The sequence below is a fragment of the Anguilla anguilla genome, chromosome 13 (genome assembly GCF_013347855.1).
Source record: "Anguilla anguilla isolate fAngAng1 chromosome 13, fAngAng1.pri, whole genome shotgun sequence".
Classification (NCBI taxonomy): domain Eukaryota; kingdom Metazoa; phylum Chordata; class Actinopteri; order Anguilliformes; family Anguillidae; genus Anguilla; species Anguilla anguilla.
This window is the reverse complement of record NC_049213.1, coordinates 41,620,906-41,633,057: the sequence shown is the minus strand read 5'-3', so window position 1 is coordinate 41,633,057 and position 12,152 is coordinate 41,620,906. Positions and strand designations below refer to the sequence as shown.

Genomic DNA, 12,152 nt, shown 5'->3' with positions numbered 1-12,152 from the left:
CAATGTCTCCGTAAGCTTTATTTCGTGTTTATTAGTGATTAACGCACAGAAAAGGCCAGGGATGAATTGCAGCAGATATAGTGCTCTCGTTGAGACGCACATGTTGTAAAATACCTGTAGCCTACCTGTTCATTCATGTAACGGATAGGGGCGTGTTTTGTACATTCTGCTTGACAACTAGACTACTCTGGTTTTTTTGCCTCAAGTTATCCGTCTGTTTGCAGATACTGTAGGCTAATCTTGGGCGTTGGTATGGAATGCTGAGGCTGCAATGCAGTCAAGAGGCCCTTTCATTCGTAAAAGAGATTTGTTTGGTATTTTCTGGAGAGAAAAAATGTGACGTTACGACAGACTTCTCAGTTGCTATATCACAAAGAGCTTTGAAAAAAATCACCTTCATTTCAGTTTTGAAGATATTAGGCCTATACCCGTTTTTTATAGGCAAGAAAATGCATTCTGCTCAGTTAGATTCAGTATGGCTAAAAGAATGAAACGTTTAACTTACAGGCCTACGGGCAGATGTATATTAGTTCAAATAATATATATTTGAAATCGTAGATAGCTTTGGACATGCTTATCGGGGCACATCCTATAGAGTTATTGCATTTTAGACCTGGTGAAGCCAGCAGCGTCTAAGACATTCGCCTAATCAGAGGCGGAGAACACGTAGCCTAGTGTAGTGAAAGAAGCCTACTTTTCTGGCTGCTTCCAGTCTGATGGTGAATTGGCTTTGCGTGTTTTTCTCTAATTTAGGCATATCTGAACAGAGTTGTTTGTTAATTGGACGCACCGGCGAAGCCCAAAGAACGAGTCTGATTTCGTCACAGACTGAGTAGGCGGTGAGTGTTGGCAGCGAGTCGTGGTTGTGAAATGTGGGAAGTCGGGAATTAGAGGAATTGGATCTGCGATCGAGGTGTTTCACCATGATGTGCTGTTAAAACTGCTGTTTTGAAAGTAAGACTTGACCAAACTTTTCGATTGTAGCTTGTCTATCTCTTCTCTTTACCTGTAGCCTATCATGTGAAAAAAATGGTAAGGGAGCTCTTCGGGAAAATCGGACATACAGGTAACGTTTTGTCTGTCGTGATCTGAAGTTTGTAACGTATTGAGAACAGCACAATCTCGCCCGTAGCCTGTGCGGTTAATTTCCATTGGCGTCGTGGTACAGGTGAGTGACACATTAGCCTGGTTAAATCATATCTGTATGCAGCGTTCTAAAGTCTAAATGGCTGCATTAGCCTAGTCCACGTCGTACGCGTCGTCTAAATGGAGTTCTGTTTTTTTATAGACAACGGAAGGTGATTTGTAAATAAATAGTAGGCTAGCCTACATGTTTCATGTTAAGTATTTAGTCGACATGATTTGAGTCCATGCATAACAGTCACACTTCGATTCACAATAGGCGTGGGATCGAGTTGGAATCAGTGCAAGCACTGAACAACTAAAGTTGACCTTTTAGTGTGTTGTCACTTGTTGTGTTAGCTATATGAATGGGAGTCTATCTCAATGTGGTTTGAACAGATGTTATAGACTAGACCAGGGTTTTTCAAGCTGTTTTTCGCTCCCTACCACAACTGCTACTTATGAAACGTAAAGATTGTTATTATTAACAGATATTAGATAGCCAATTACTGACTTGGGCGATAATTAAGCAGCGCGAACGTCAGATCAAGCTTTAATTTTCTGTAATGTGCAAATTATTCGGGTTTTCCATTAAATTATAGACTCACAGTTGATGTCAGTGGGTCTTAATTGCTGAAACAGGATACCTGATCACTGAAATAGCAATATTAGTACAAAATTACATTGAAACTTAAACGCATTTTTTCAACAACTTTAATTAATCAAGAGATTGGGTGTACAGTGGGTCCCCCGCACCGCGTGTGTAAACGACCTGTAAGGCCTGGCCTGAGCACTTCTGTGGATTTGAAGATGGACGAAATGAATCTTCCTCCCGGCCAAAACCCATAGAACTCTTAGGTTTACCGGAGTCTTCTAGTTCCTATGCTTTGTTATTGTTATTTTAATCTTGGTTTTTCAATTCTTTGACTATGTTTTCCTTTTTTGTTTTGTTGCGTATTAATTTATTTATTTCTCATTGCTCTGTCTATCATTATTTTATCAAAGTGTTTTATTTATTTTTATAATTTTACTGGTTTTCTTGTTTTATGGATTTTTCCCAATGCGCACAGCATTCAAAATACAAAATTAGCTATACAGATAACGGCTGATTGGTTGATTTAATTAATCGATTCATTGAATTTTACTTAATTTAGCGTATCAGTTTTAATTGGTGGATATAGGCTACGTCTACGGAGTCGTGTTTTCCAAACTGGTCTCCCGCCAATCCGCAGCATCGAACTATGAAAGTCTGTCACCCGAGATGACGCGCTTTTCACCAGATAACGGATCATCACTTTGCCAAGACCAATACTTTCGGTTTTGCAGCTGCTGCAGTATGCAGTATCGTGCTTATGTGTTAACCACAGTATCGCTGCAGGTCTGCTGCCACCGCTGTAGCGCACAGGGCCGAGTGTGGAGCTTCGCCCGCGCCTGGAGGGAGGCCACTTGAGCATAAACACGCCTGAAGAAATGGGCGAAACTCCTGCCGGAGAGGGCAGCACGGTGACGCGGTCGGCCGAGGTAAACTCCGTTTCCGTATGTAATTCCCCCACTGCATAATAGGCTTATACATGAAGGTGATAACATTTGATGACTTCAGACAGCAAGGATGCTGTATTTTTTGTAGGTTGTGATGTCTGTGCCCACGTGCTGCTTAGTGACTAGGATATCAACATCTTACACCACTGGTTATGCCATGTCTGAATCCAGAAATTAAATGTAAGAACACTTTATTTTTTAGTGACCCCATATGCTAATTTCAGTTATTGTGAAGGCTTGTTTTTGTTCAGAAAGTTATCCGTAGTCTACTTTCGGATTACTGTAAATACAACAAAGACACTCAGAATTTAAAATTAATTGAACAGTTTTCTTGTCCCATTTAAAAAAAAAGATTCTCTTAGAAAATGTTTGGTCAAGGTATCAAACACACGGTCAGTTCTTGTAATGCATAAGAATGATTAATCAAATGCAAGGAGTCAGGTGCCCTTATAATGATTAATAATCCAGCCAGTCTTCTGCTCCCCCTTTCAGTTTTCTTTTGAGCCGCCTTAATCCTCTGAGCAAGCTTGTGCTTTCCTCAGCGTGCAGTGTGCAGCCCACAGAGCTGTGCAGACTGCAGAATGCATGTGGTGCATCTTGGTAATTTTTTGTTTGTTTCTCATACAGTTTCTTTCAGAACTGCTGCTATTTCATTCTGCACCTATTTGAAGTGCAGTATTTTATATTCCTGTCCATTTGAAATGAAGTTGGCCAGGAATGGTTGTGACCAGTCCAAGTTAAAATTGAAAAAAGCAGGGGTTTCTACCATTTCCTTTGGAGAAAACCCGCATATCGGTGGAGTTTCATGTTAGGAGAACTTCGGAGTTTGGCTGTGTGGTGGGTTCACTGAGATCAGGCCAGAGGACTGAATGTGTTGGGCTGAATGTGTTGGGCTCTGTGACATCAGGCCAGAGGACTGGATGTGTTGGGCTCTGTGACATCAGGCCAGAGGACTGAATGTGTTGGGCTCTGTGACATCAGGCCAGAGGACTGAATGTGTTGGGCTCTGTGACATCAGGCCAGAGGACTGAATGTGTTGGGCTCTGTGACATCAGGCCAGAGGACTGAATGTGTTGGGCTCAGTGACATCAGGCCAGAGGACTGAATGTGTTGGGCTCTGTGACATCAGGCCAGAGGACTGAATGTGTTGGGCTCTGTGACATCAGGCCAGAGGACTGAATGTGTGTGTCCAGCATGATTCTCCCAGTTTCCGCCGCAGAGCTTTCTGTGCTGTCCCGTTTGAGTGCTCATTTCAGTGCCTGTCCCCCTCCCGCAGTACGTGGGCTCCTTCCTGGTGGAAGACTGCTGTCTGGACGAGCAGATCCAGCGCCTGCATGCGCAGCTGCACTCCCTGGCGGTGGGTGCTCCAGACTGCAGGGTCACATGACTGACTTCAGCTGCTCTGGCTTGTTGATTATAGAACAGCAAACGTTGCCAAAACATCTTAAGAAATATGTCTCATACTACTTCATTTTTACCTGTTAACACAGCTGGAATTGCCCTGTCAACAAGCTTCAAAGAACCTTAACCAATAGCAGTGCAGGAAATTGTGTGTCAGTTAGCATATTGTATCAAGGCATGGGTAACCACTACGACATTTCTGAAGCGTGTTGATGTGTTCTGGTTTGTCATGAGCTTGTGATGTGTCCATTTACGTGAGCTATGCTTGACTCTCCATACATCTTAATCACCTCAACACATCAAATTTTAACACAGAAATGTACAAGTACATTTTTGGCATGTTGAGATTTGTCGTGTTGATTCATTTTGTCTAAAGATGTCTAGTCTTCCCCTGTTGACACAGCAAAAATTGTACCATGGTGATCAAAAATAACCATGATGAGACATGTTGTTTGAGATATTTTGGCACTGTTGGCTTTCTATAGTTGATATTGTTGTCCGGGTTTGTGGCTGAAGCTTGTTTTAATCCCAAACTCAGTAGGTCACTGAAATTCACAAACTGAAAAAAATGAGCTAGTACTCCTAGATAGAGAGCAAAGTTTTGCCCCCCCACATCACAAGGATGGGACATACTGCACACACACATAGTTTGTACATTGAAGTAAATGATATGGCTCATGCACATATGTACCGACTTCTGTTCTCTTGGCAGACTTTTTCATAGATGGCTTATACATGCTTTTATTTTCTGATCAGTGCTTTTCAGATGGTTCATTCATGTTTCTCTTGTCTAGACCTGCAAGAGGAGGAGGTCTGTCTCCTTGAAGTTCTCCATTAAGGGTGTGAAGGTGTACGACGAGGACGAAACTGTAAGGACTATATTCCTCCGCTATGAAATTGGACAGTTTGTGAGCTGAAGGACAAGGCCTTACAGCATGTTCCCATGGTTAAACTTGGCTGAATTCATTGGCTGATTTCAGGCAGTTTTTTCTCAAACTTGTCTAAAGTCAGTGTTGTTTGGACACTATTGTGTACAAACAAACATGATAAAATGCTGTCTGTCAGTTTAAAAACTAAATATACGTAATGAGGCCGGTGGGGAAAGTGGCTTAAATGGTGTGTGTCGTGCTGGGGACTGTTAGCTTGTAGAAATGGAAGAGTTTACTTAAGTGTGTGCTTCTGTACAACAGGATCTGACCCTCTAAACCAGGTCCTCCTCTCATTATCTTATGGCTGCGTATTCTTCTGTGTCCAACAGCTGTCTGGTCTCTCCTCTGTCTGACGGTCATGTGGTCTCTCTTGTGTCAGCTGTGTGGTCTCTCCTCTCTGATGGCTGTGTGGTCTCTCCTCTGTCTTACATCTGTGGGGTCTCTCTTCTGTCTGATAGCTGTGTGGTCTGTCCAATTTCTGACAACTGTGTGGCCTTTCCTGTGACAGCTGTGTAGTCTCTCTTCTGTCTGATGGTCACGTGGTGTCTGCTGTGTGGTCTCTCCTCTGTCTGACAGCTGTGTGGTCTCTCCTATATCTTATGGCTCTGTGGTCTCTTCTGTCTTATAGCTGCGTGGTCTCTCCTCTGTCTGATGGTTGTGTGGTCTCTCCTCTGTCTTATAGGTGCGTGGTCTCACCTCTGTCTGATGGTTGTGTGGTCTCTCCTCTGTCTCTAGACCCTGCTGATGGCTCATGCGCTGCACAGAGTGTCCCTCTCTACAGCTCGCCCGTCAGACGCCCAGTTCGCCTTTGTGTCTCACAACCCCGGCAGCCTGGATGCACAGCTCTACTGCCACCTGTTCAAGGCCCGACATGCGCGCGCGGTAAGGCTCAGTCCCGCCGGACACGCATGCGCGTTAAGGGTCCGTCCAATCACATCCCGTGGCTCATCCGCCTCCCTCTTGTCTGTCCAATCTCAGGCCCAGTTTCTGAATCTACTCCTGTGCCGCTGTTTCCAGCTGTCTTACCTAGAGAAGCACCCCGAGGCAGCAGAAGGGCAGGCAGACAGGGGGGGCACCCTGCCCCCCCTGCCCCCGTCCCTCCTAAACCAGGGCTTCCCCCTCAGCGTCAGCGCTCTGGTGTCCTTCCGCAGAGCCCCCACCCAGGGGCTCCTGCCTGGAGAGAAGGTTACTCACTCACTCGCTCTGTCACTCATTCACTCACTCACTCGCTCTGTCACTCATTCACTCACTCACTCATTCGCTCTGTCACTCATTCACTCACTCACTCGCTCACACTCACTCACTCACTCACTCACTCACACGTACACATGCACGCACACACACACACTCACTCATTCTCACTCACTCGCACGTACACATGCACGCACACACTCACTCATTCTCAGTCACTCACTCACACGTGCACACACGCGCACGCACACACATGCACTGCCACTTGGAACTTCATGGATGTGATTATATGTACTTCCATATATATAATAGAAATCTTGCATTATTACTGTAAGTGTTTGAAGTTTTAACCCGAATATGAAAATGAGCTGGAGAGGTGGGAGTGTATGCTGGCTCAGTCACAGGGGTATGAGCAGGTTTAAATCTGCCCATGAGGTGGGATCCCCACACTTAACCTGAATTTATTCAGTAAAACGTCCAGCTGCACGAATGAGCTGAAATGATAAGCTGTGCATCATGGCCTGGTCAGCTGTCGTCATCATGGTGTCTGAATTATGACAGTGGGCCAGCCTGTTTTCAGATGCGTAGCTGCAGTGCCTTTTCACTGGACAGTGACTTGCCCCTCAGATAACATTGGAAGGTTCTGAGAAAAGCCACATTCTTAATGGATGCCATCATTGTTGAGTGGTTAAATTTATCTCACGATTATGAAGTCCTGACCTTTCCCACAGTCCAAGAGCTTACTGATGAGACTGGCAAAGACAAGATTGCTTCAAGCTGTGTGTGTGTGTGTTTCTGTGTGAGAGAGAGAGAGTGAGAGTGTGTGTGTGTGTGTGTGTGCATGTGTGTATATGGGAGAGTGTGTGTGTGTGTGCGTGCGTGCGTGTGTGTGTGTGTCTATGGAAGAGAGTGAGTGTGTGTGAGAGAGTGTGTGTGTGTATGGGAGAGAATGTGTGTGAGAGCGCGTGTGTGCGAATGTTCGTGTATGCACGTGCGTGTGAGTGTGCGTGTGTGTATATGGGAAATAGTGTGTATGGGAGAGCGTGTGTGCGCGCGTGTGTGTGTGTGTGTGTGTGTGTGTGTGCACGCATGATCTGTGTTGAGTTCTGGAGGAGTACAGCCTGTTGCTGGGAGCTGATCTGTGGGAGGGCTGGCTCTGGCTCTGGCTCTTACTGTGCTGGGTGAAAGGACGACTGCACAATGTGCTGCTGTGGACTTTCCAAAGCCCACTGTGTGCTTGGATTGCACACTAACTTCAAATGCATCATTTTGCATCTGGCAACACCCCCAGCATTACCCACCAAACAGGAAGTAAGACTGTTACAAAGCATAGCAGGCAGTTCTACCCTCCTTTCCCACCCCCCTTTGTATGTTTTTTTAAAAAACTTTATTCAGACCAGGAAAAACAGAGAAGGTAACGGCTGGAGAAGAGATCACAGCTGTGCCATGGCAGAGCTCAAACCCCCACCTGTAGGGGGGATTTCCGAAATCATAAGTGCTCTGCTTTCTGACTGAATGTGTAATTTAACCCCAGTCCCTTGTGTAGGTGCCCTCCAGGGCAGCTGATGACAGGCAGAGCAGCCCAGAGGAAGGCCCCGCCCCCTCCTCTCCCACTTTGGTGCGCAAGAAGGCCATCCGAAACAAAGTACTGCGCTCAGGGGCCTACCGGTCCTTCACCTACACCCCCCACAAACAGCGCCTCCTGCAGGACCGGCTGAACTCCCAACCAGGTGGGCCCAGTGTTCACAGAGCGCTGTCCAGGGTCAGAAGCTTCATTAGGTAATTTATACCCTTTACTGAACGTGCTGGGCCCTCTCTGACATCACACAACAGGGGTTTGTGCACACAGTCCATTCAGTAATGCGATCCTCACCCTGCACTGGGAATTTGTGTGAAAGATTCATTAGGGTGACGTGCACCCCCGAGGTGATGGGTTTTCTACAATGCACCACAGCCAACTGACTGGGTGGGAGTTATTCTGTTGCACTTTCCTGTATTACAGAAGGTAATTGGTGTGCATGTTTCTAATGTTTTAAGTGAGACCCTTGAATAAGGCTTCTAATTCTCTGTAAACACTGGTGAGTAGATCCTGTGTGAAATGGTGATGAGAGCAGAGTCCCCTGCAGGGTCACACACAGCAGGAGATCTTTGCCGTTTGCAGAGAGATTCCCCCAATTGGGAAATATCCACTAATATTCCCGCAATTGGGAAATGTCCACTAATATTCCCCCAAATGGGAAATATCCTTTAATAAACCCCCCAAATGGGAAATATCCACTAATATTCTCCCAAATGGAAAATATCCACTAATATTCTCCCAAATGGGAAATATCCACTAATGTTCCCCCAAATGGGAAATATCCACTAATGTTCCCCCAAATGGGAAATATCCACTAATGTTCCCCCAAATGGGAAATATCCACTAATGTTCCCCCAAATGGGAAATATCCACTAATGTTCCCCCAAATGGAAATATCCACTAATGTTCCCCCAAATGGGAAATATCCACTAATGTTCCCCCAAATGGGAAATATCCTCTAATATTCCCCCGAATGGGAAATATCCTCTAATATCCCCCAAAATATAGTATTGTGCTGATTATAATTGAGACTTTTTCTACAATGAAAGTGCTGGACTGACTGGGGTCGCTTGTGCTTGGAGCAGGAAGGGCGCTGGACAACCCGCCGGTTCCCCTGTCCAAACCGCGCCCACTCAGTTTGGCGGAGACGGAGGAGGCCCTGGCAGAGGTTGTGTGGTCCTGGGCCGGAATCTCCAGGTGCGTCCCACCCCCCCCCACCACACCCCACCCCTGTACCCCCAAATCCACCAGTCTCCACCTACTCCCCTGTCCCCCAGACCTGCCCTGTGACCTCCCCATGTCTCTGCCATTTCCATCTGTTATCTTTGTCTCTGTTAATTTGGGAGAGCACAACGTTCCCCACAGAAACACGCGATGCCAATCGCCAGCAATCTCACTGCCGGTAATCACACCGGTAATCACACTGCCAGTAATCTCACTGCCGATACTCTCACCGCTGTAATCACGCCGGTAATTACACTGCCGTTAATATCACGGGTAATCTCAGTGGCGGTAATCACACTGCCGGTAATCACACCTGTAATCACACTGCCGGTAATTACACTGCCGGTAATATCACGGGTAATCTCACTGCCGGTAATCTCACTGCCGGTAATCACACTGCCGGTAATCTCACAGGTAATCTCACTGCCAGTAATCTCACTGGTAATCTCACCGCCGGTAATCTCACCGCCGGTAATCTCACTGCCAGGAATCACACTGCCAGTCCCTGGTGTACAGTTGGGTGCTTCCAGTTTCTGCTCTCAGTTCTTGTTCAGAATGTCTGTCTTTTCAAAAGGTCTTGATGTTGGAGGCTTTTGGCTCAGTGTTTTGGTCAGTGTTTTGGCGCAGTGTTTTGGCTCAGTGTTTTGGCTCAGTGTTTTGGGCTCAGTGTTTTGGCTTTGTGTTTTGGTCAGTGTTTTGGGCTCAGAGTTTGGACAGGGTTTTGGGCTCAGTGTTTTGGTCGGTGTTTTGGACCCAGAGTTTGGTCAGTGTTTTGGACCCAGAGTTTGGTCAGTGTTTTGGCTCAGTGTTTCAGCACAGTGTTTTGGCTCAGTGTTTTGGGCTCAGTGTTTTAGGCTCGGTGTTTTGGTCAGTATTTTGGGCTCAGAGTTTGGTCAGTGTTTTGGCTCAGTGTTTCGGTGCAGTGTTTTGGGCTCAGAGTTTGGTCAGTGTTTCGGCGCAGAGTTTTGGTCAGTGTTTTGGGCTCAGAGTTTGGTCAGTGTTTCGGCTCAGTGTTTTGGTCAGTGTTTTGGCTCTGTTTCGGCGCAGAGTTTTGGTCAGTGTTTTGGGCTCAGAGTTTGGTCAGTGTTTCAGCGCAGTGTTTTGGGCTCCTGTATTCAGTTGGTGGTGATGTCACAGTTCCTTTCAGTGCCCTCCTTAGTTTACCTGAAGACACGAGGGCCTGAGTGCTGATGGGGAGTGAGTAAGCTGGGGCATCTGAGGCTAAGATGTCACTTCCTGTTTCCTGCCAGTGACAGCAGCTCAGCCCTGCTGGCAGAGGACGTTCTGGGGTCCTTCCTGTTGTGCTCTCGGACAGAAGCGCCTAGCTGTGGATCCCTCATCGTACGCTGCCCTTCTGGCCTTGTCACCTTCCCCATCCGAAGCACTGCCAAAGGAAAATACCTGCTGCAGGTAGGGCGGGATGGGTGAACGCAGCAGTGACTCGCTCTCTTTTATTGTGATGGTTGATCGTTTTATTGCTTCAGTGCTGGTGCTTTTCCTGCTCCATAGCTGTGCTCTAAATCCTCCTGAATGTACATACATATCCATGTCAGAGCGATATCCGGTCACTACTAAGAGTAACTCATTTTGATTTATGCTCTTTGTTTTGTCCTCTTGTCAGAACTGCCACACACAATTTGACAGCATTGCTTCAATAATGGAGCACTACACTGAGAGCAGAGGGGAGCTGGAATGCCTGCTGAGCTGTGCCCGGGTCAACCACTGCTATGAGTGGGAGGAAAAGGCAGGAAAGTCCCAGGCTTCTGGCCTGCTGAAAGGTTCCAGTAGATGCAAACCAAGAGAAGAGTGGGTTTAAACCACTTTCTCATCGCTCACTATTAGTCCGTTTATCTTGCCAGTTAACAGAAGGTAAAGCTGAGCGAGCTGTATTTGTATATTTTTGGATCATATATTTTTGGATTGTATATTTTTATTAAGACCTACCTACTTAATTCCCAGCAATGAGACCTGAGAAAGAAACTCAGAGATGGGGGTGTGTGTTTGGAGCAGTTGTCTCTGGTGGGGGGAGGGGCAGGGGACTTTTTAAAACATAGTGTGACTCCTTTACGATGAACCTTCTGAGGGTTACATTTGCCGTAGCACTTTATAAATGTTTTCATACTTTTATTTTTTAATCAGTTTTTTTAATGCCATCCTGAAAATGTGTTTTCACTTTTTACCAATTCATATTTTTAAAACTTCAAAACAAGAGAGATTCATTACCATCACTTCCACACTCCTTGGTCTGCTGTCTATTCCTACCCCAAACCCTGGACCACAGTGTCCTGTTCCTGGACAAGGTTGAACCAGGTGTTTTTTTTTTTTTTTTGGAAGGGGGTTCTGGGTACAGGAAACGGGGGAGATGAACCCTGTAGAAATGACTGCTTCAGGTGCAGCAGCAGTTGCCATAGTGTCTGCATGCGTTACGCATACAGCAGGGCCAGAACTGTATTCATCATTTTTAAATGTTTTAAATCTTTTTTTAAAGAAACATCCCTGTGTATTAATATGCAGATTAACTGTAGTGATTTGAGGACTTAATGTATAACAAAGTGCATTTAAATATTTCTTGTTTTCTTTTTAATCCAAATATAGAAACCTTTTGAGCAGTTACTGCCTATGCAGATAATAAACCCCAGTTAAGTACAGAAAACCTGGTGTGCAGTCAGTGCTTGCTCTATCTGCTGTTTTTTTTTTTTTACATTAATTTAGTTTAATTTTAGTGGTGATGCCTCTGCTTGTCTGTGCTTTCAGCATAATACTGTCTTCACAGCTTCATATTATACTATCTTCCAGCCTTTTTAACAGACTCCAGGGACTATGACAGCAGCTCCTACACATTTGACTTTTTCCCCTTTTACCTTTTCTCGCCGAAGTCCCTGTTTAAAGGGACTTCACCTGCTTTGGTGCCCGTAATAATAAGATAATATAAATCTTTATATATACTTTAGAAAGCTGACATTTCCTTGTCCTCGCCTGACAGAAGATAGTTTTTCTGGTACCTAAATGTTTTTCTTCCAATGCCCATTGTGGAATAGTAATTGTAATTAATTGGTCAGATGATGGAAATGTTTTCTAAAGTGAGTAAAAAGATGATTTCTCAAATTAAAACTGTGTCTGTCTATCACTGTTTCCTGGGACACATCAACCTCAGCAGGCAGAGAGTC

At 45.5% G+C, this 12,152-nt stretch overlaps 1 protein-coding gene across 4 annotated transcripts; it reads left to right on the top strand.

The window, feature by feature from the left end:
* The first annotated feature begins 43 nt into the window (after positions 1 to 43).
* sh2d5 (SH2 domain containing 5) lies at positions 44 to 12,096 on the top strand. Of its 4 annotated transcripts, none has more exons than XM_035387977.1 (10): positions 44 to 839; positions 2,501 to 2,643; positions 3,938 to 4,018; positions 4,857 to 4,931; positions 5,727 to 5,873; positions 5,970 to 6,176; positions 7,729 to 7,912; positions 8,847 to 8,958; positions 10,236 to 10,395; positions 10,607 to 12,096. In XM_035387977.1, exons 2-10 carry the CDS (start codon positions 2,593 to 2,595, stop codon positions 10,799 to 10,801), a joined length of 1,212 nt encoding a protein of 403 aa, XP_035243868.1. In that variant the 5' UTR covers positions 44 to 839; positions 2,501 to 2,592; the 3' UTR covers positions 10,802 to 12,096. The 4 variants fall into 4 exon arrangements, with proteins under 4 accessions (XP_035243868.1, XP_035243865.1, XP_035243867.1 ...); XM_035387974.1 differs by having other exon boundaries at positions 830 to 954; XM_035387976.1 differs by lacking the exon at positions 44 to 839 and adding an exon at positions 846 to 954 and having other exon boundaries at positions 2,490 to 2,643.
* Positions 12,097 to 12,152: the final 56 nt, after the last annotated feature.